Source organism: Ostrea edulis, chromosome 8 (genome assembly GCF_947568905.1).
Source record: "Ostrea edulis chromosome 8, xbOstEdul1.1, whole genome shotgun sequence".
Classification (NCBI taxonomy): domain Eukaryota; kingdom Metazoa; phylum Mollusca; class Bivalvia; order Ostreida; family Ostreidae; genus Ostrea; species Ostrea edulis.
The window spans coordinates 34,516,783-34,537,817 of record NC_079171.1 but is presented as its reverse complement, the minus strand read 5'-3'; the positions used below and the strand labels follow the sequence as shown (position 1 = coordinate 34,537,817).

Genomic DNA, 21,035 nt, shown 5'->3' with positions numbered 1-21,035 from the left:
ATCAGACATTAAAACAGGGTCATCGTATGATAATCAAGGGGTGGTGTCAAAATATGTAATGTATGAACTGTAACAGATTCAAGAAACCCGATATAAACCTCAGTATGCAGGTAGAAAATATTTACTGCGCTGTAGATATCATCGGGGACTAACAGTCCATCAGCAGAGGTCTCCACCCAGGGGTCATAATGTAAAACTTACACGGTACCAATTTTGATGCACCAGATGCGCATTTCGACAAATAATGTCTCTTCAGTGATGCTCAACCGAAATGTTTGAAATCCGAAATAACAATAAACTTGCTAGAGCTATTATAGTTAAAACAGAGTGCCAAAAAAGTGGAGTAAAATTCGTCTAAGGATAAGAGTTATGCATGAGGGAGATAATTCTTAATTTTGAAATGAATTTCTAAATCTTATCACAGCAATTAAATATACCTGATCAGGATATAGGGCTCGTGGCAGGTATAATCGGTCGAAAGGGATGTTTACTCCTCCAAGGCACCTGATCCCACCTCTGATATATCCAGGGGTTTCAATTTGCCCTACTTTTATTTTTTTGTATTCTTTAAAGGAGTTATGAGATTGCTTACTGTTCGTTATATTTACCTTTCCACATTGATATTTCAGTATGTTCTTAATTGGTCGAATAGAAGAAGTTGTGAGTGATATGACCATTTGAAATATTCTTACTTTCCATCAAATGTGTACATGTGAGGGTCTGCTCGAACACCACAAGACCTTCCTTTCCATGCTTCGTTCGCTTCTCGTACACGGATCTGAAATAGATAGAATTATCGTAAAATTTCAAATCATGCAATGAAGATATTCCATTTGTATCCCACCGCAATATAAATTTTCCGATCTTGCGAGATTATCTTTTATACAACTGCAGCATTAACAGGTATCATTATGCCTTATGCAAGGCGCCTTACACCATTTAGCAGTGAGAGTTATTTCTCTAGCGTACCCTCGCACTTTAATATATTATCCAAAAGAAATATGGATATACAATTCCAAATCAGTATTTCCTTGCGTATGAATACTATAACCGCTTCAAACGCCATTTCCTGTACTTTCACCTGACTTCTTGCTTATGCAATGCAGTGGGGATTTAGAACCCCCCCCCCCCCCCCCCGCTTTCGACACAAATTTAAAAAGTAGAAATAGTGCAAGTACAATTCCAGATTGGCACCTAAAATGGCTGAGTATTATGCCCCTTTCGTAAACGCTGGATCCGCCACTGCAATGACATCATAACAGACACAAACGCATAAGGATATTTAGACAAAGTTTATTTTGTAAACAGACAAGAATTTCATCAATTCATAAAACATAAGCATTATACATACCGTTCAATTGTTTCATTTTAAATAGTTTTAAATCCCGTCTGCAACTATGCCTAAACTGCAACTTCTGCAACATGGTAAATTCATAAAATAATTTTGATATTGGAAGCGAAAAAATGAAAGTAGAGTTATCAGCATATTTACTTTATGACATCACGGCTATGACTAGGCATGAGCGAATGAACGAGGCTGGTTCCGAGGCTCGAAACAATATGTTCATGTCAGGGTACCGGTGTGAGTTTTCGATAAATTCTACAACATAAATCTCAGATGTGAACAAAGATTTTGTCAGTTCGTTTTTATTTTCTCATACACACTCTGAAGGTAATCAAATGAAGTAACCTACCTGCACTTCGTCTAAATATGTCCTACTGCCCCGGATCGTCTCCTACATGGCTGCAATCGTGAGTCCTAACGCGACGAAAACATTAATGTTAACGTGAACCATTTTATATTCCATTAATTATCTATGATCCTTTGAATTGCTGTCGAATCTGTAATAATCTTCAATAATTGCGTTATCAAATGAATAGTCTAGGCCAGCACCAGTTTCTCCATCGCTGATCGCGACTAAATCACATCACGGACGTAGTTTACTCCGCTCTTTTTATCTTCAATTCAGTTGACTTTACCCTCTTAATTAGTTTTATTTTACACTTGTTTCGTCTTTTTTCAACCTTCATAATCAAATATCGATATCTTGCATTTTTTTCGATATTGCTCCTGATTATGTATTACTATATTTTATGTTGTACAATCGTTATATCGGCCATCTGTTACATAATCATGTAAGCTCGTAAGAACACAAACCAAAATAGAAAATATAAATATGAGAAACAAAATATCATTTTTGAGTGTTATTGGGATATGACATGAAGTTGGTACGTGATCAAATCTACTATAAAGCCATCAATATATAATGGACGTTATAGGATATGATCAAGTGACCAACGTTACATTTATGACATATCCCAATAACACTAAAAAATGACATCTTATTTTTTTTAAACAATGATATATACTAATTACAAGAGCAGGCTGAAATGCAGCAAATACCATGTTTGTATATTCCTTGAGACCTGTGCATAAATCGTTTAACTGAAGTGTTGATGACTTTGCGATCAATTTATAGGTCATTTGCAAATGTGTGAAAGTCAATACTTTACTTATATGGAGGTCAATACGTCAGGACTCACCGATATATCAGGGAGGGGAACGTGTTCAAATAGTTTACTTCCTATTCCGCTAGTCCCTCCTGTCTTTAATCGTAGAGTCATTTGACTACTGATGACGTAACCATCAGTATCCTGGCTGTAAACCGGAAATGATATGTTCTGCTTCCATTCATCGTTCTGATATTTGTGTCTGTCGTTATAGCTGTAGCTTTTCACTTTGACCTCACACTGGTTTGATGATCCTCCCCCACTGCATTTCGACAGACCGTCCGTCTTGAAAGTCATGTGTATATTCAGGTCGCTTACTGTTTGTGGAACACCATTGACATAAAGAGATTCAGTGGCAAACGGGATCGTCATCTCCAACTCTACGTTCCTAGAACCCTTCCTTTCCAGCTCTATATTAGGGTTAACAATCTGAAAGAGACATGTAGTTAACTGTATATCAGTACGCTTTTGATGCATGTGTTATACCATGACAATACGATTAAACATTTGCAGAACAAAATCTAAGCTATTGATTCACATCCCCGTTACATTACACTACGACGACCATTGTTACATACCTTTATCCCGGCAAAAAATGGATTCCCCATTTTGAAAAGGCACGGAATATCCTCTGATTTGCGCTTAGTCCCGACTTTGCAATGTACCTTACATCAAATATGGAACATTTCAGCCAGTGTTATATGCAATGGTAAATAGAAAAATATTTCTTTAAAGAACACATCGCATGTTTTCAAAATATACAACATTACACGCATAAAATAAAAAAGCAGGAAAATATACAGTTCCAAAATATATTTAAATATATTTTGGAACTGTATATTTTCCTGCTTTTTTTATTGAATTTATTTGACTGTGTGATATCAACTCTTTCTATTTGGATTATATATATATATATATATATATATATATATATATATACTGGCTTATAAAACTTTGATCCCTATTGTAGCTCCATCCTATTCCCGGGGCCCTTAAATTTACTAAATTTGAATAAGCTTTCATGTAAATGTAGACTTTTCTGGCCCAGTCATTCTTCAGAAGAAACTTTTTAATGATTTTTCATATATATTTGTATATAAAAACTTTGATCCCCTACTATGGCCCCATCTTACTTCCGATGACGATGATTTTTATCAAGTTGAATCTGCACATTATGTTAGAAAGCTTCCATGTAAATGTAAACTTTTCTGGTCCATTGATTCTTCAGAAGATCTGTAATGATTTTCCATATGTATTTGTATGTAAAAACTCTTATCCCCTACTTTAGTCTCATCTTACCCCCGAGGACCATGACTTTTACAGACTTGAATCTGCATTAGGTCAGGAAGCTTTCCTGTAAATGTAAACTTCTTGGCCCAATGTTTCTTAAGAAGACTTTTAAAACGAGTCTTTTTAATGGTATGTAAAATTTATCCGCCATTGTGGCCTCATTTATTGGTCCATGGATCATGAGTTTAACAAACTTGAATCTGCACTATGTTGGGACGCTTCCAGGTAAATCTCACCTTTTCTGGCCCAGTGGTTCTTCAGAAAAAGATGTTTAAAGATTATCCCTATATATTTGTATATAAGACTTTGATCCCTATTGTGATTCCATACTACCCCCAGTAGCCATGATTTTAACAAACTTAAATCTGCACTATTTCAATAAGCTTTCATGGAAATATCAGATTTTCTGGCTAAGTGGTTTTTGAGGTGAGGCTTTGAAAATATGTCCCTATATATTTGTATGTAAAACTTTGATCCCTATAATGGCCCCATCCTAAACCCAGGGGTAATGAGTTTGACAAACATGAATTTGCATGATATAAGGAAGTTTTCATGTATATTTCAGCTCATCTGTCTAGGTGGTTCTTGAGAAGAAAATTTTGAAATGACCAAACCCTATTTTTGCATTTTTGTGCTTATCTCTCACTTGAAGAAGGCATGCCCCTTTTTTGTACAAACTTGAAATTCCTCTACCAAATGATGGTTTTGGCTAAGTTTGGTTATAATAGGCTCAGTTGTTCTGGAGAAAAAGTCGAAAATGTAAAAAAGGTTGTTGACGGACAGACGACGGACAACAGGCGATCAGAAAAACTCATTTTAGCTTTGAGCTCAGGTAAGCTAAAACGTTTAGAAATATGCGATGTGTTTTTAAAGATATTCAACATCTAGTATATACCATAACACTGTTTTGTTTCTTTCAATTTCATGATATGTATTTAATTTTATGTGCTGAAGTTTGTTATTATATTAATATTACATTATATTATTCAAAATACAGATTATTTACAAGCATAACATTTTACATGTGATCCTATTTTCTTTTGAGCTCTTAGGAAGTCATGCGCCGTTATCACAGCAGTGTAATTACTGGACGAGTCAACAGTCTGATTAACAACTTCCAGTCCATCAATGAACCATGTGACATCATATAACAAATCTTCGTCGGACTTCACGCTGAAGTTGCATACAAGGGTAATAGCAGGATCGTATCTGACCACAAAACCGGCATCCTCTTGTCTCCATGTTATATTATGATAGCTTACGGACACATCCGATGGTGCCCAGTCAACGCCTGACACAGAAAAAAATTCAGAAAGCATATATTATCAGATAACGTAAATCAAGCGTTACAAAAATACTTTAGATATATAGTCCCACCCACTCCTGAGAAAGCCAATACTCACAGTATTCAGTATCAACTGAAAATAAAATAATGAAATTTTCAAACGACAAAAGAAAAACGAAGACAGATTGTAAACATATGAGCTTGATGACTGTTCGTTATCTTCTCCTTTCATTTTTAAAATATACACTATAATGAAACACGAACCAGAATCACATGTTTTATTTATCCATCCGGTGGCGCATCCTCCAAGACAAGTTCCGGTAACGTGATCACACACGTGAGGTGTTATACAATGACTGCTACATCTCATCGCACAACTATGTCCATACCAGCCACTGCTGCAAGCTACATTTAAAAAAAAATCCAATCATTATGAATAATTCAATGTAATCAATGCATTTCTTTGTGGTATGTATTGAATCTTTATTAGGAGTTCATGATATCAAAGGGATTATTTCTTTGGTTTATGAATACGTCCATCTTATCTAGCATTACTGTTAACGTGTAATAGTTTCAGGGCGTAGCTTTTATTATCACATATAAGTCTTGCTTTATTTGTAGAAGTATTAATGTCAGTAATACCTGTACTACATTTACTTGTTGTCCAACCTCCATCACAACCGAGTAAACAATTCCCAGTCACGTGATCACACGTTTCGTTGAAACAATATCCACAGTTGTACGCACAGTTCACACCGTATGTGCTATTCGAACACGCTATAATAGTGAAACCCAGTTTTCAAAATTAAGAAGGAATCAAATGTGAAAACATTAGTTTATAATAAAGATTTTTTTTCCAATTTATATCCAAACACTGAACATTTTATTGACTACCTTCAGTGCAGTTTTCTCCCTTGTATCCAGCCTGACAAACACAGGACCCGTCAAGGGCATTACATTGGTCACAATTTACAGGACAGGGTCTGCAAGGACTGCCGTAATGATTAGCAGGACATCCTGAGAGGGACAAATAAAGATATGAGGAATTAGGATGCTGTATTATAATGTTTTCTTTTCTCTTAATTTGTATTCATCATAAGTTATTTCTTTGTAGAAAATATGAGACAGATCACGTCAATTAATTTCGCCTTTTATATATCATAATCACATACAAGTTTGGACCTGTAATTACCCAAATCAATGATGACTGTGGTTTGAAAGAAATGCGAAAATCGTAAAATCGGGAATTGAGCAAAATAACACAGATTCGGGGTCCTACTGTTGATATTTTCCGATAATTAGGTCGTTGGTTTTGTGGTGACTGTTCGCGTTTTCTGCGCTCGACTTCTGCATCGGACGATGGTGTTTATTGTTAGTACTTGATTGTGTCGAATCATTTCCGAAGCATTTTTTCCTACTTTGTTTACTGGACTTGCAGGGTGTGACCTTCCATTATGTGTTATTATTCACAGGATGAAACCATGCCATTTCGTCAACTGAAATGACTCAATCGTAACCGAAAGGTGACTGAAAGTCAATGGTCTGCCATTCCATCACTTCTACAAGCCTTTCATTAAACTCAATAGATGGAACCTCATATTTATGACTGTTGTTATGGATGACAAGGGAAACATATAACTTTTGTTGATTTCCAAGTAACAATTGTATTCACAGCGCTACAAAGACAGCGCTTTGGGTCAAACATTTTAGTTTTAAATTTCCGTATATGGACATAAAGGTAGCTCACTACATCAATATATCTTCTTTTACTGATACTACATCACTAGATTGCGATTCAAATGTATTCTGAGATTACTTGTATCGATCGGGTTTTTTGTATATCTACGTAAGTCAGTGGATAAGGTATCGGGTTACTGAACCGCAATTCCTGGGTTCAAATCCGCAAGTGTCTTTTCCGTTATTTATTGAAATAAATTTTCGGAAATGTTATTCTCTCTCCAAAATTGTATACTTTTGCGTTTTGACATACTGTAAGCGTACTTTTTTCCACGGGTTCATAAGTCCGCGGAATCACAATTGCTGTTTATTCCGCGGGTAGAAAATTGGGCGGATTTATTAGATTGCCACTTAATGCCTTTCATTTACTTTAAGTACGCTGGGATAAATTTCCGCGGAAATCTTGTGACCGCGTACATAGCGTAAATTAATATCGCGCGGAAAAAGTACTTCTAAAGTATGTACCTATTACATAACATCATATATTTCACGCCAAAATCATTTCGTTGTAATTTGATAAGCTCGTGTAAGGTGTAGTGAGTAATTTTAGACTTGCAAGATGAAGATAACGAACAGTACAAAATAGAACACACCAAAGGTGGGATCAGGTGCCTAGGAGGAGGAAACATCCCCTGTTGACCGTTCACACCCGCCGTGATTAATTGTAATTGTAATTAATTCCTTTGTTATTTCTTCTTGACGACTGAATGGAATATATGAGACATACAATTGCATGAATTTATATATGGTGGCAATTTCAGCGTAATCTGTTGGGTTTTTATGGTTATGATTCACTTAACATCGATGTTTCTGTGCGGATAGAGTCGACTGGTGAACTTCTCCGTTCGTAATGCATAGATAATGAGAAACAAATGCACCCATCTTTTCATACACCACGCGGTACTCAAAAATACAATACACTAATTGTAAATCAATAAAAAATTCTAAACGTTTTCAGATAATTTAGACTAAAATGTGAAGAAACGGTCGTTATTTACATTCATGCATTCATATTCAAGTATTTGGGTAAAACTGTCATAATTATATATCAAACACAGATACAGTATTAAGTAATTTTTGATAAGTTGAATAAGCAAAGGGCAAATAAGTTTACAGTATTCATATTCACATTTTGCAAAATGCAGATTTATAGATAGAAGCATTGAACATGGTATGCTCGGCAAAAACAAAAACAAGAAGACAAAAGGAAGCAAACAAGAAATCGCATCGAATTGATTACGGCGCTTTATATTGATGTGCTAGTGGTACTGCAACATAGCAGATATATACTGCTATTTCTATTAAGCAAAATAATAAACTCCATATATTTGTTTTTGGTGTCGTGTCAACCTTTATAAGTTTAACAGAACAGTAATTGTTACTCTGTCACCCATCCGGCATTAGAAGTGAAAATATTGGGTCCTTTGGAAAGCTCATTTTGAGTTTTCAGCTCAAGTGAGCTCATAAAACAAATAAGGAGGTCACCAGTTTTATGTGAAAGGCCACAAGCTTAGTCATATGTATGTAAGGTGAAGATAATGAACAGTGATCAATCTCATAACTCCTGCAAGCAATACAAAATAGATAGTTGGGCAAACACGGACCCCTGGACACACCAGAAGTGGGATCAGGTGCCTAGGAGGAGTAAGCATCCCCTGTTGACTGGTCACACCCGCCGTGAGCCTTATATCCTGATCAGGTAAACGGAGTTATTCGCATTCAAAATCAGTGTGCCAAGAACGGCTTAACAATTGGTATGAAACACGTTAGACAGCATTTGACCCCATGCGAGGTTGTACTGACGAACTAGATCGTTACAACGACCATAGAATTTGCAAATTGCTGACTTCAATCGAGACTGTTGAAACCCTTGTACCATCAAATTGTTTGTCAGTTGCTTACCTCGATTTAAAAACTGACTGTACGCAGAACAAGCTCTTGCATATCGAATCAGTTGAGATATATAAACACCATGTGCAGGTGATAATGGAATATTGCTACTTAAATATGGGAAGTTGACGATGGAGAAGCTGAAATCATCCCGTTTGTCATACAGTTGAGTTGTCAGTTTACCGTTAATGTTTATTTTCAATAAAATATCTAATTATGAAACAGAAGTGGACAACTCTGTGGTGTCCTTTATTTCGAGCACACAGGGATATATCAAAGCGACATATGAATGAAAGCTATTATTATTAATAGACAAAACGTCTATGTATGGTGCTATTAAATATTCGTTTCTTGTTTATCTATAGTTTTGGGCTGAAACAGCGATGTTTTAGCGATACAATGACTATAGAGTTAAAAGGCTTTTCGTCTCCAAGGCGACTGGTATGAAGCTTACTGGTTTATGAAATTTATTTAGGTGAATATGGACTGATACACAGATGTAAATACTAATAATTATATACAATGACAACACAAATGTATAACTATGTATAAGGGTCACGGTTTACCTTGCGCTGCATATGTATAAAGTTATGATACAGCTATAAACATAAAATATTACCATTGATCTCTATTTCACAAAATAAAACTGGCACATCACTCATTTCTGCGAGTTCCTCAGCTAAAAAGCTGAAAGTGATGTAGAGGTATTGTACTTGGTGTGATAATGGAATTATTACTTCTGTAGAGTTGGCAGATATCCTCTCTATTCCAGAATGATGGGAGTATCCATAATTCCAATTGAAAACTGTATAATTGACGAAAGTATCAGCAACACCTAATAAAATATGGAAAAAAAAAGTTTATTCGATTGATTTACGTTTCCTCAAATGATGATTAAAAAACCATTCACAGTAAGAAGAGACATAATGATCAACAAGAAATGTTATAGAAATATAGTATTTTATTTCAATTTCGTAGGCATAGTTCGAAGGCCTATCAATTTAAAACATTCCATGGTGCAATTTAAAAGTAGCACCATCTTAGTTGTCAAGGGTGTGTGTCCCCATACCAAGTTACATTCATACAATAGAAAGGATTGTCTTAGCGTGCGCAGCAAATCAAAATGCCAGTTACAAGTAGAATTGATATATTTACAAAAAACAAAACAAAAAGGTGCAACCGAGTCCGTTTCATTTCCTTGGGAAGACCTGGAATCAGATCTTGTTTTCCTGAAGAATATAATTAAGCTACCACAAAATGATAGATCACCAACAACAAAGTTTGATTAAAACAAAAACTACATTATAACTGAAAAGTCAGAATTTCAAAAGAGCTAGTTTTTTCTTCTTCAGAAGATTGTCAGTTAATTTCGACCCCGTTGATGCTCCATGTTTTTGTTACATTTTGTGAAAGATATAAATGTTTCGATATTGAATAAAATGAAACAAAAACACAATTATAGTGAAAATGTCATCACTTTACGTCACAGTTAAATGTAAGTACGGAACCACGCTTCCGTTTTCCGAAATGTGGTATTCTAACGATACCGACTTGATTTTACAAGGCGATGGGAATATCCGATAACGACTTCTTTCAGGGTGTCCTTACCATCTGTGACTAAATATAAATTGAACGCTTGTATAAAAACATGTGTTATCTCTTCATAAGTTATCATTGCGTGTAAGCTGGTGATACGTTCACTGATTCAAATTGACTCTCTCAATAATGCCATTTCTAATTATTTGTAGGTTGAATATCATGTGTTCATAAAGTTCAATAAGTCATTTAGTTCCACGTTCTTACATGCGTGTTAGGGATGATTCCTAATGGACAAAAGTCCTTTTGTCAGCCTTTGACTGTTTCATCCTGTGTTTTCAAATTTGATGAATAAAATACATAAGAACCAATATCCCGATTTCTTGCTTTGTTGCTATGTTTGAAAGTGAATCCCCGCGTGGTGCGAGTGATTTCTATTTATCAGTGTTTATAGCTAGGCATCTAAACATGTTGAATCAAAAATTCTATGTTTTTGTTGTTTTAAGGTCCATAAGTGTGAATTGTATTGCAAAACTGAATTAGATACAGGAACACATAAAGAAACTGCCCTACAATACCCCGTTTTATCGATCTAAAACGTAAAGATGTAGCACTTTACCTTCATAGATAAAATAAAGCCGCACACTTTTGATGTTGTACACATTCCGAAGATAAACGTATAATGAAAATGTCGTTCCATTCAGGTAAGACTTGAAATCAATACAGCTCGGTTGTGTGGTGTTTCCATCCACCAGTAGATAGGAAGACTGGTACATGTAACCATAAAGATACCAATCATAGGAATACAGTTGTGTGTTTTGCTGTAGAGCTACATTATCGGTGCCTACAACATTGATGATACACGTATTGTAACGATTACAATGTAGACTTACGTCAGAACCTAATACAATCAATGCCTGCCTCATTCAATAATCTTTTCACAGAAAATACCTCAAAATTAAAAGAAAATACACACTGATGTGAAATACATCTACTTTTATATAACTAATTCTACTTTTTTAAATCAACCGATATAGAATACTAAGATATTGAATTCATGGTACAGTCTGTTCACGTATAACCACGTCTGTGGACACAATGCTCCTTATTTATTAATTACATTTACGTCTGCTACATCCAATGACCTCGCATGCCGATGCGGTACATTAATTTCAATTATAAATGACTGGTATGTTTTGATAAGATGATAACAAACCTACATACATCACATTTTACAGTTTTACATGAAAATATAGAATCATATACTCATGCTACAGTTTGGTCCCGTATAACTAGTATTGCAGACATAACATTCCCCGTTGTTTACATCACAGACTTCACAGTTGTCGTTCTTGATACATGGCTGACAGTCACTTCCAAAGTAATCAGTCTCACAACCTAAATGAATTTAGAAACCTTACAATTCTAGTCATTGGTGAAAAAGTTCGACACCTACTATTAGATAGAATTGTTTATTATTCAGTACATTTATACGGATGTTCAAATATATCTTGTTTACTGAAAAAATACAGCAGTATTGTTGTCGATTGTTACAAGTACATTTTGACTTTAATTAATGAAGGGAAAGGTGTTTTAAACTGAAAACTGAATTGATATGTGAATTTGAAAGGTGAATATAACAAACAACTATACAAAATAGCAAATTGGACAAACACGGATCCCTGGATACACCAGAGGTGGGATCAGGTACTTAGGAGGAGTAAGCATTCCCTTTCGACCGATTAAACCCGTCATGAGCGCTATATCTTGATCAGGTAAACACACTTTTGAAAAAAATTCTACTTAGTGATAATTTTTACCTAAAATCATAATGATAAGGAATCGATACTAAAAATTATTACCAATATACATATCAATTACTAAAATATTTTACTTACATTAGAATATAATTTAACTTAGTTATTCCTTTTTACTTAAATTTTATATAATAAGTAAATAATTAGTATATAGCATTTGATCAAAATAAAGAACCAAACCACTTATAAATGTCATTAATTAAAATTAGTAAATCGAAATCAGGTTCCTAATTAAAAACACCAGGTGTTTGATTAAATCAATGTGCTGCAAACCAGAGATGCCCGTGAAAATTGATTTCTCCGGACCCCATAATGAATGAAAGGTGAAGATAACGACCAGTCATCAATCTCATAACTCATATAAGCAATATGAAATAGAAAGTTGGGTAATCACAGACCCCTGGGCATGATCATAAGATTTAAGGAGTCGATTTAGTTATTCTGAAGAGAATCCAGATACGATGTCCCAGTCAGTGAGTAAGTAATTGATAGACTTTAACATTGTCCTAAACGTCGCCCGGGTCCCTGTCTAATGAATTTTGAGCTATAAGGCCTAAATGTTGCTAACTTGTAAATGTACATTTTCTTCATTGTTTCATTGAATTCCTCTAATTCCTGTTGAATTGATTCTTTTAATTTTCTGAAATAATACAAGGTTAGACTCCCTCTAGTTGCAATATTTAATGATACCAATATTTTAGTCCTGTCGGGTGTTTTAATATTTGGACCATTCACTTTTGAAATAGGATTTTAAAAACTTGATAAACAATGTACCTAATATTTATGTTGAATTTTACTTGAAACTCCGTCACGTGGTATCACCAATCTCAGTTGCTTCCCGAGAAAAATCAGTGTTGTAAATTATAAATGTACCTCTGTTCATCTCGCACCATATACTCTCACAGTGAAAAAGTACGTCAAGACGTGCATGTATCATGGATGTATCATGGGGAAATGTCCTAATTACTACCATTATCATGAAACTTTGGTATAGAAGAGTCTTTAGTATCTTTCCATTGTTAGCAATTTTATTTCTTTTCAGAATGAACTTCATTTTAATCAAATACATAATTCATATGGTCACTGCCCAGGTTGATTTCAAGTCACCATATCGAGAACGGTAGCATACAGACATAGGTCAACGTGTAAAGTCCCTGAATGATTTAGAATGATACTTCTATTCATCCAAGTGAGACTCTTATTTGGGAGTACGGAAACTCTGCTACATGTATTTGTGAAAACAGAGAATCCATTTATAGAGAATCGTGACAAATGGATGGAACAGACAATAGGATTGTGGTGGGTAATATGTGAGTACGGTGACGGAATATTGAAAAATTTAAAGAATTTAAATAATGAATGAAAGGTGAAGATAACGACCAGTGATCAATCTCATAACTCATATAAGCAATATAAAATAGAACGTTGGGTAATCACAGATCCCTGGACATGAGCATATCACCCATCTCAGTTGCTTCCCGAGAAAAATCAGTGTTGTAAATTATAAATGTACCTCTGTTCATCTCGCACCATATACTCTCACAGTGAAAAAGTACGTCAAGGCGTGCATGTATCATGGATGTATCATGGGGAAATGTCCTAATTACTACCATTATCATGAAACTTTGGTATAGAAGAGTCTTTAGTATCTTTCCATTGTTAGGAATTTTATTTCTTTTCAGAATGAACTTCATTTTAATCAAATACATAATTCATATGGTCACTGCCCAGGTTGATTTCAACTCACCATGTCGAGAGCGGTAGCGTACAGACATATGTCAACATGTATGTTCCTGAATGCTTTAGAATTATACTTCTATTCATCCAAGTGAGACTCTTATTTGGGAGTACAGAAACTCTGCTATATTTTTTGTGTGAAAACAGAGAATACATTTATAGAGTATCGTGACAAATAGATGGAACAGACAATAGGATTGTGGTGGGAAATATGTGAGTGCGGTCACCGAGTATTGAAAAATTTAAAGAATTTACTATTGTTAAAAATGTTAATTGAATGAGGACTTACCATTTCCACGGTAGGTTATAATCAGTTATCTTTTTTTTTTTTTTTTTTTTTTTTTTACAAACCTTCACTACATATCAATATTGAATGTTCATATTGATGTGAAGCTAAATGTACAGGTTGAAGTTATCTCAAGTGCTCATTTATTGTAAACCACTGTTGTAAGTCCCTGTCTAAGTGTATGTTTTACATGACATACATCATAATTACATTGCACATTGTGTTTTTGTTGCTTTTATGTTTTCTTCTATTCTTTGTAAGATACATTATTTTCATATTGATTTCTTAGGATCAGATGCTGTAAAGCACAATGGATTTCAGAGTAGAAGTTATTTATTTCAAACATTAACGAATCAACAGACAAAAATACCTGTATTACTGCATTTGAAGATTTATAGAAAAGTTTATTCGAGCAGAGGGACAGGAGATTCAGGTGTTATAAACTATGACAGTGAATCTTAAACTGTTTTGTGTATTTTACAATATGTAAGTAATTTCTTGTAGCATTACAAGGAAGTAATAACAAACACTTTATTCACTAAGTAACCGCTCATAGATTATATGAAATAAAAACACGTTGCCTTTAAATCTAGTAATACATGTATGTGTTTTACCATAAATGAGTACTTCACTTACTAAGTAATATGATACATTATAAATTAAGTAATTATGTGAATAGTTAGTAAATAATCCCATAAATTAATTAATCCATCCTAATTACAATTCATTTTAACAATTACGTGCAGTGTTAGATCATCGCTTGCTATTCTGACTAGTTGTATTACTATCAATTTACAATATTTCGTAATTCAACATCATTTCATAAACAACAAATAAAACTTCTTTTTAGAGTGCGGAGTTATCCGTAGTCAAAATCAGTGTGCCAAAAACGGTCTAACAATCGGTATGAAACACGTCAGCCACTATTTGACTCAATCATAAGTTGTATTGACGAACTAGATCATTATAACGACCATAAAATTTGTGAAATAGCTAGAATTTTGAATTTAGGTTATCTCGTCCATGCCATATTGTAAAACTCACCATATATTTCTATCTCGCATAACTCCAATTCTTTAGTTTCTCCCACGTGACCCCAGAAATAAAAATAGATCCATCTTCCAGTTCGCTGAACATCAAACTCTATTGTTGGTGGAATGTTTGTGATATATGTCTTGTATATATAAAAAGGCCAGTCGTTCGAGTCATCGTAATACTGTAATGTTGCATTCCCTGAATAATTGCCTAAAAAGAGAAGTGTATCACCTGCATTAAACTCTACACCAAAGTGGAGGGTGTGTCTTCAATACGATATTTATATAGGATTCTGTAATGTATTTACAACCAAGATTCGCAAGGGGGTGCATATAAGGCAGAGGGCACAAATCGGTGAAAAAGTAAATTTGGGAGGGGATCACATCCGCTCAGGTGGGAAGTCTTTCATTTTTTAAACGACCCAAAGTCATTCATATCGAGAGTATTTTGTATAATTCATGTGTTTATGTGGATGGGGACATTAAATGGTAAATATATTTATATCCTCAAAATCTGACTAACGAACCTCAATAACTTTACCACTGTAATCATCATCAGAGTATTCAAACGATCTCATCAAACATTCAAGGAAAAGTGGAGGATTTCCATGAAAGATAACGAAGAGTGATCAATCTCAAATGATAGTGGGCAAAATAGATAGTTGGTGAAATTTATGCAAGAAATCCCCTCCAACAGGATTGTGGCTTGTTTGTTAAATAAACATGAATTAAAGACATGATTAATTCTGCAGTCCAGAAATTTAAAAAGGGGTACTATCTTATCTTAAGCTAAATTGCTGTGTGGTTAAACGACGAAGGAAACAGTGCGACAAGGTACTTGTCCCTCCTATCAAACACTCGGCAGTTATAAGTGAAAGGGGCGGTTCTTTTATATATGACCTTGAAATCGGAGGCCCCGTGACGCGGCAGGCGTTGGCACTTTAAAAAAGAACTGTCACTGCTATAAATGTAATCACTAAGCGTAGGTCTAAGATTGTGGTACTTCATCTACAGCTGGTGACGTCTCATTAACATGAAATATTCCCAACAAACAAACAACTAACTTGTTAGTGAGAATTTCTACTATAACAAAACCATCTCTGAGTACACAGGTCAAAGTGTCTCACATGAATTTCACATCAATTTTACAACGTGATTTTCACGTAAAATGTGTGTCAAATGTGAATTCACGTGAAAACAATTTGATATGGATTTCACACCACATTTTGTAGATGAAATTCACGTAGATATATCAACATTGATTTCACGCAAACTTTGTACCCTAAATCATATAAACTATCAGCTTTACTTTTATTCTTGGTCGTAAGTACATATATAGATGAAGATGAGTGACAATGTGTATACAATCTGTAGATAATGAAGTGAGTGTATATATATATATACAATGCCCATAACTAAATTTAATATCCAATACACAGTAAAGATGACAGTTGCATGAAAATCAGAATTGGTTAAAAAACAAGACATTTTTTTCTTATACGAGGCCCATGGTCTAGTTTCATTGTAGCTACACTTTCAAAAAATAGATGTTTTTATAAGACATTCATATTTTGTCATGTTCTAGCAAGACGATTTTTATTATTTTACACTTCTAATTATCTAAGTCAAATGTATTGCCAGAACAAAATAAAAAAACATTGTCATTTATTCTGCAAAATCACATTAAGATTGTAGGAATTGTATCATGATTTATGCAGCGTTTACAAATAGCAACCCCTAATAAAAGGCTCGATTGTATAAAGCATTCGCGTTCAAAGACATGTTTGGACAGACACCTTACAGTGAATAAAGAGCTAGAGTCACAAAACTCAACATTGTCCTTTATTGCCATGAAAAACAAATCAAATTTCGTTTGATTTGCATTCTGGGAATATTCCATAACTAATACATATCCCCTACCTAAATGACTGATGTACTATTGCATAAAAAGTACATTTGACCTTGAACTGTGGCTTAAACATTGGTGCCAAGTCATAATGTTTACCAGAATTGAATTAGATGTTCGTTGTTCATGCAGTTGACACATGTCGTTTTTATCAGAGATGAAATAGTCTTAGTCAGAACTCTATAATTTTGAAATTCAATTCATAATCATACCGTAAATGACACATCTCACATATTCGCTACATGAACATCTAACAACATCCCATAGAGGGTCACGTCAGAGGTCACATTTGCAACAGCCAATCAAATTCTCTGCTTCATATCGTTAAGGTATTATCCCACAATTCCATGCTTAGTTTACGCCCATGATTGTGATTTGTTTATCGCATGTTTTGTTTAAATTCTAAAATATGGCGACATCAGGGGGATCTTTAACCCCTAGGAAGATATACTTCAACAAAAAAGACATATACATGTACGTACTTGTTAATCATTTTTTCAAAGCCTTGAAATCAAATTTCTTAAAAACGATTTTAATCGTTTCCATTTCTCCATTTGTCGCCATCTTTAATAAGTAACCAAATAACGTATATAATGAGGAGTCTCATTGGATGCTGATGACACTTCCGCCTTTTAAGAGATTGGTTATTTAACCCTCTATGGGATGTTCTTAGATGTTTGTGTAGCAAGTATGTAAGTGGATCTGAGATTTAATCTTAATTAAATTGGTTTCGATGCGGTTCAAAAAGCATAAAATCTGGGTCATCGTTTATGTACGAAATAATCATCGTGCATATAATACCCAAGATAATATACCAACACAACATTCATATCTTCATTTTAAGGGAGCCGGATACAGTTATTTCTGCCCTAGAGATTTTTATTAAATTTGTACCATTGATGAGTTGTACTTTCGACATTTTATTATGGTATATACTATGTATAATGAACGGATAATGAACAATTTTGAAGGATTTAGATCAACATAAATGTTTATTGTTAAATAATGATGAAAGTGAAGCAGATGAAATTCACATGACTGGTAAATGATTAGAAGTTGACCTTTTTGCACTTAAAACTTTTTGGAAGAGTTGTCTGCCCTTTGGAAAAATAAGAAAAATCTAATTTTCTAAAAATGTGTGTGGTCAATGATTAATTTTATTTCATATTTTCATTATGAGAAAGTGTTTGTAACTTTCTACAAAAAGATTTGTATGGAATTATAATTTCTTTTTAAAATATTGTAATAAAACATGCTTTTCCCATATACTTCAATGTTAAATTCTAGGTGAAATAAATCAAGCAGTATACAAAATTTTAAAAATTCCTATGGTGGATTATTTTCTATTTGATGAACCATTCAAAATGATACCATTATTACAAAAATTCCACCATCCATTTGTTAGATATGAAATATGGTCATTATACATTGAATACCTTAAGAAAATAAAAAAGAAATGATTTTGCCCGTACAGTATTGTGTAGGGATCGACTCAAAATATCAGCACTTTTACTATGGGACCTTATGGGATTTTCTCCGAAAATAAAGAACTTTTCATATTTTTCATATTTTTGCCCTAGACTTTTCAATCTTTTCAATGTATGTTGTAACTTCTGCATATATCACCAATTATATATTAATGAATAAGTCATTTGTTTCATTGATTAGATAATTTCATGTTTAAACACCTTTAATTTTGTAATGACTGATAAAATAAGAATATTATGGTGTACATGAATACGGTTCAAAGGGGCTATCTCAACGTTTAATTTCCCTTTCAGCCAACTTTTTTTCTTATATTATTCATCAATATTAGGCCAAATTTGTTGGATGAAAGCGCTTATAATTTTGTTTGCAATTTGCTCATTCCATAGGAACTTACTTATGCTCTTTTAAAATCTATTTTGTATGGATCATGATGGAAAATAAATCTGGGGAATTGCTTAGGGAATATCTCATTTTCTTCTGATAGTCTGAAATAGTTATACCCGTTACATGTATGATACTGATTTTGTGTGCGTGATTTAGATGTTTCTTTGCATCTGGGATACTTGATAATTGTAGTACATTCAATTCGACTTTTAGATATATCGATGACGTTTTGTCTATTAACAATGATAGCTTTCATTCATATGTCGATTTGATATATCCCCGTGAGCTCGAAATAAAGGACACCACAGAGTCGTCCACTTCTGCTTCATACTTAGATATTTTATTGAAAGTAGACATTAACGGCAAACTAACAACTCAACTGTATGACAAACGGGATGATTTCAGCTTCTCCATCGTCAACTTCCCACATTTATGTAGCAATAGTCCATTATCACCTGCATATGGTGTTTATATATCTCAACTGATTCGATATGCAAGAGCTTGTTCTGGGTATAGTCAGTTTTTAAATCGAGGTAAGCTACTGACAAACAAGTTGATGGTACAGGGATTTCAACAGTCTCGACTGAAGTCAGCATTTCGTAGATTCTATGATCGTTATAACAATCTACTTCGTCAATACAACCTCGCATTGGGTCAAATGCTGTCTGACGTGTTTCATACCGAGTGTTAAGCCGTTCTTGGTACACTGATTTTGACTGCGGATAACTCCGTTTGCCTGATCGGGATATGGGGCTCACGGCGGGTGTGACCAGTCAACAGGGAATGCTTACTCCTCCCAGGCACCTGATCCCACCTCTGGTGTGTCCAGGGGTCCGTGTTTGCCCAACTATCTATTTTGTATTGCTTGTAGGAGTTATGAGATTGATCACTGTTCGTTATCTTCACCTTGCATTACTAACTTCCATATGGTCGGAAAATAAATGAAATAGCTATATGCATGTTTGATATAGAATAAAGAAATATCAGGAAATAGTTATAAATCTCAGAAAAGTTAAAAGAATCACAAGATTATATTCTCAAAACTTTACAAATAAATTTTTCGATCCCATGCGTAAATAACTACAACGCTACTTTATAAATGATACTATCAAAGGTTTAACCATTTGGCCTATCAATCCAACTATGGAAAAAATATACATACCAAGGCCAGAGAACATCATTAAAATCATCAGGTCGTTAAGTTTACTATTCGGGGGGGGGGGGCACTGCCATTATGTACCTATATACTCGAAATCTCTATGAAGTGTATTGTTTTACCCAACAACATTTACAATATAGATGTGATCTGAAATATATAAATTACAGAATTTGTAATTGGAAAACGTGTGCACTATACCCATAGTCTGATTATATATTATTAGGAATGAGATATTTATTAGAGGATCTACCAACGAAACATAGGCCTACGGTGCACAATAAAACTGTTAAACACTCCCTCCTCTTTCTCAACAAAACAGCAATCCTCATCATTTTAATAACGTACGTATACGATATTTTGAAATACGGATTGCATTATAATAAAAGTTTCATTGACCTTTTCATAGAAAATAAATTATTTTAGTGAGAATGAGATGCTTTGAATACACAAAAAGTTCGTCACAATGCATGTTGAGTATGACGCAATGTGAGGTTAAACGTGACGTCAGCATTAATACTATAGTGTAAAAACTTTGTTGTTGTTTTTTTATGAGAAACAAGTGTTTTACAATAGATTAGCGTCAATTTTTATTAACTATTAATTTACTATCTTCGATATCGCTATTATTTTTCCATTTTGGATTTTTTTCCTTTTAAACTAAAAAAGAGCATACACTTAGGAAATTTATTTTGAACAATATATGCAATCAAAAATAACTGACATTGTGTTTAAACCATGTGTCATGTATATCACTTCTTATTTTTTATTTTTTTTTTCGCTGATGTATTTATACATTTGTGTGTATTTTAATATCATACTGCCCCACGAGGGCTCTGGCGTTTGGAATTAAGATATGAACATGCAGGGGAAAATATACATGTATATGCATGCGTATGATAACACATATTAAAATAAATTATCTAACTGACTTTATCTTTGGACATAGGTCGACCTCGAACTTTTTTCTATAAATAA

At 34.1% G+C, this 21,035-nt stretch overlaps 1 protein-coding gene across 1 annotated transcript in view; it reads right to left on the bottom strand.

Moving 5' to 3' along the window:
- LOC125662456 (uncharacterized) overlaps window positions 1-21,035 on the bottom strand; it is a 55,929-nt gene that overhangs the window by 24,028 nt on the left and 10,866 nt on the right. Inside the window, exons 3-14 of the mRNA XM_056147397.1 lie at window positions 15,134-15,334; window positions 11,516-11,647; window positions 10,869-11,093; window positions 9,333-9,548; window positions 5,981-6,103; window positions 5,729-5,863; window positions 5,351-5,491; window positions 5,205-5,219; window positions 4,824-5,092; window positions 3,090-3,176; window positions 2,545-2,940; window positions 693-778 (exon numbers count right to left, since the gene is read on the bottom strand). Coding sequence (XP_056003372.1) covers window positions 693-778; window positions 2,545-2,940; window positions 3,090-3,176; window positions 4,824-5,092; window positions 5,205-5,219; window positions 5,351-5,491; window positions 5,729-5,863; window positions 5,981-6,103; window positions 9,333-9,548; window positions 10,869-11,093; window positions 11,516-11,647; window positions 15,134-15,334 — 2,026 coding nt within the window. The remainder of the gene's footprint in view (window positions 1-692; window positions 779-2,544; window positions 2,941-3,089; window positions 3,177-4,823; window positions 5,093-5,204; window positions 5,220-5,350; window positions 5,492-5,728; window positions 5,864-5,980; window positions 6,104-9,332; window positions 9,549-10,868; window positions 11,094-11,515; window positions 11,648-15,133; window positions 15,335-21,035) is intronic.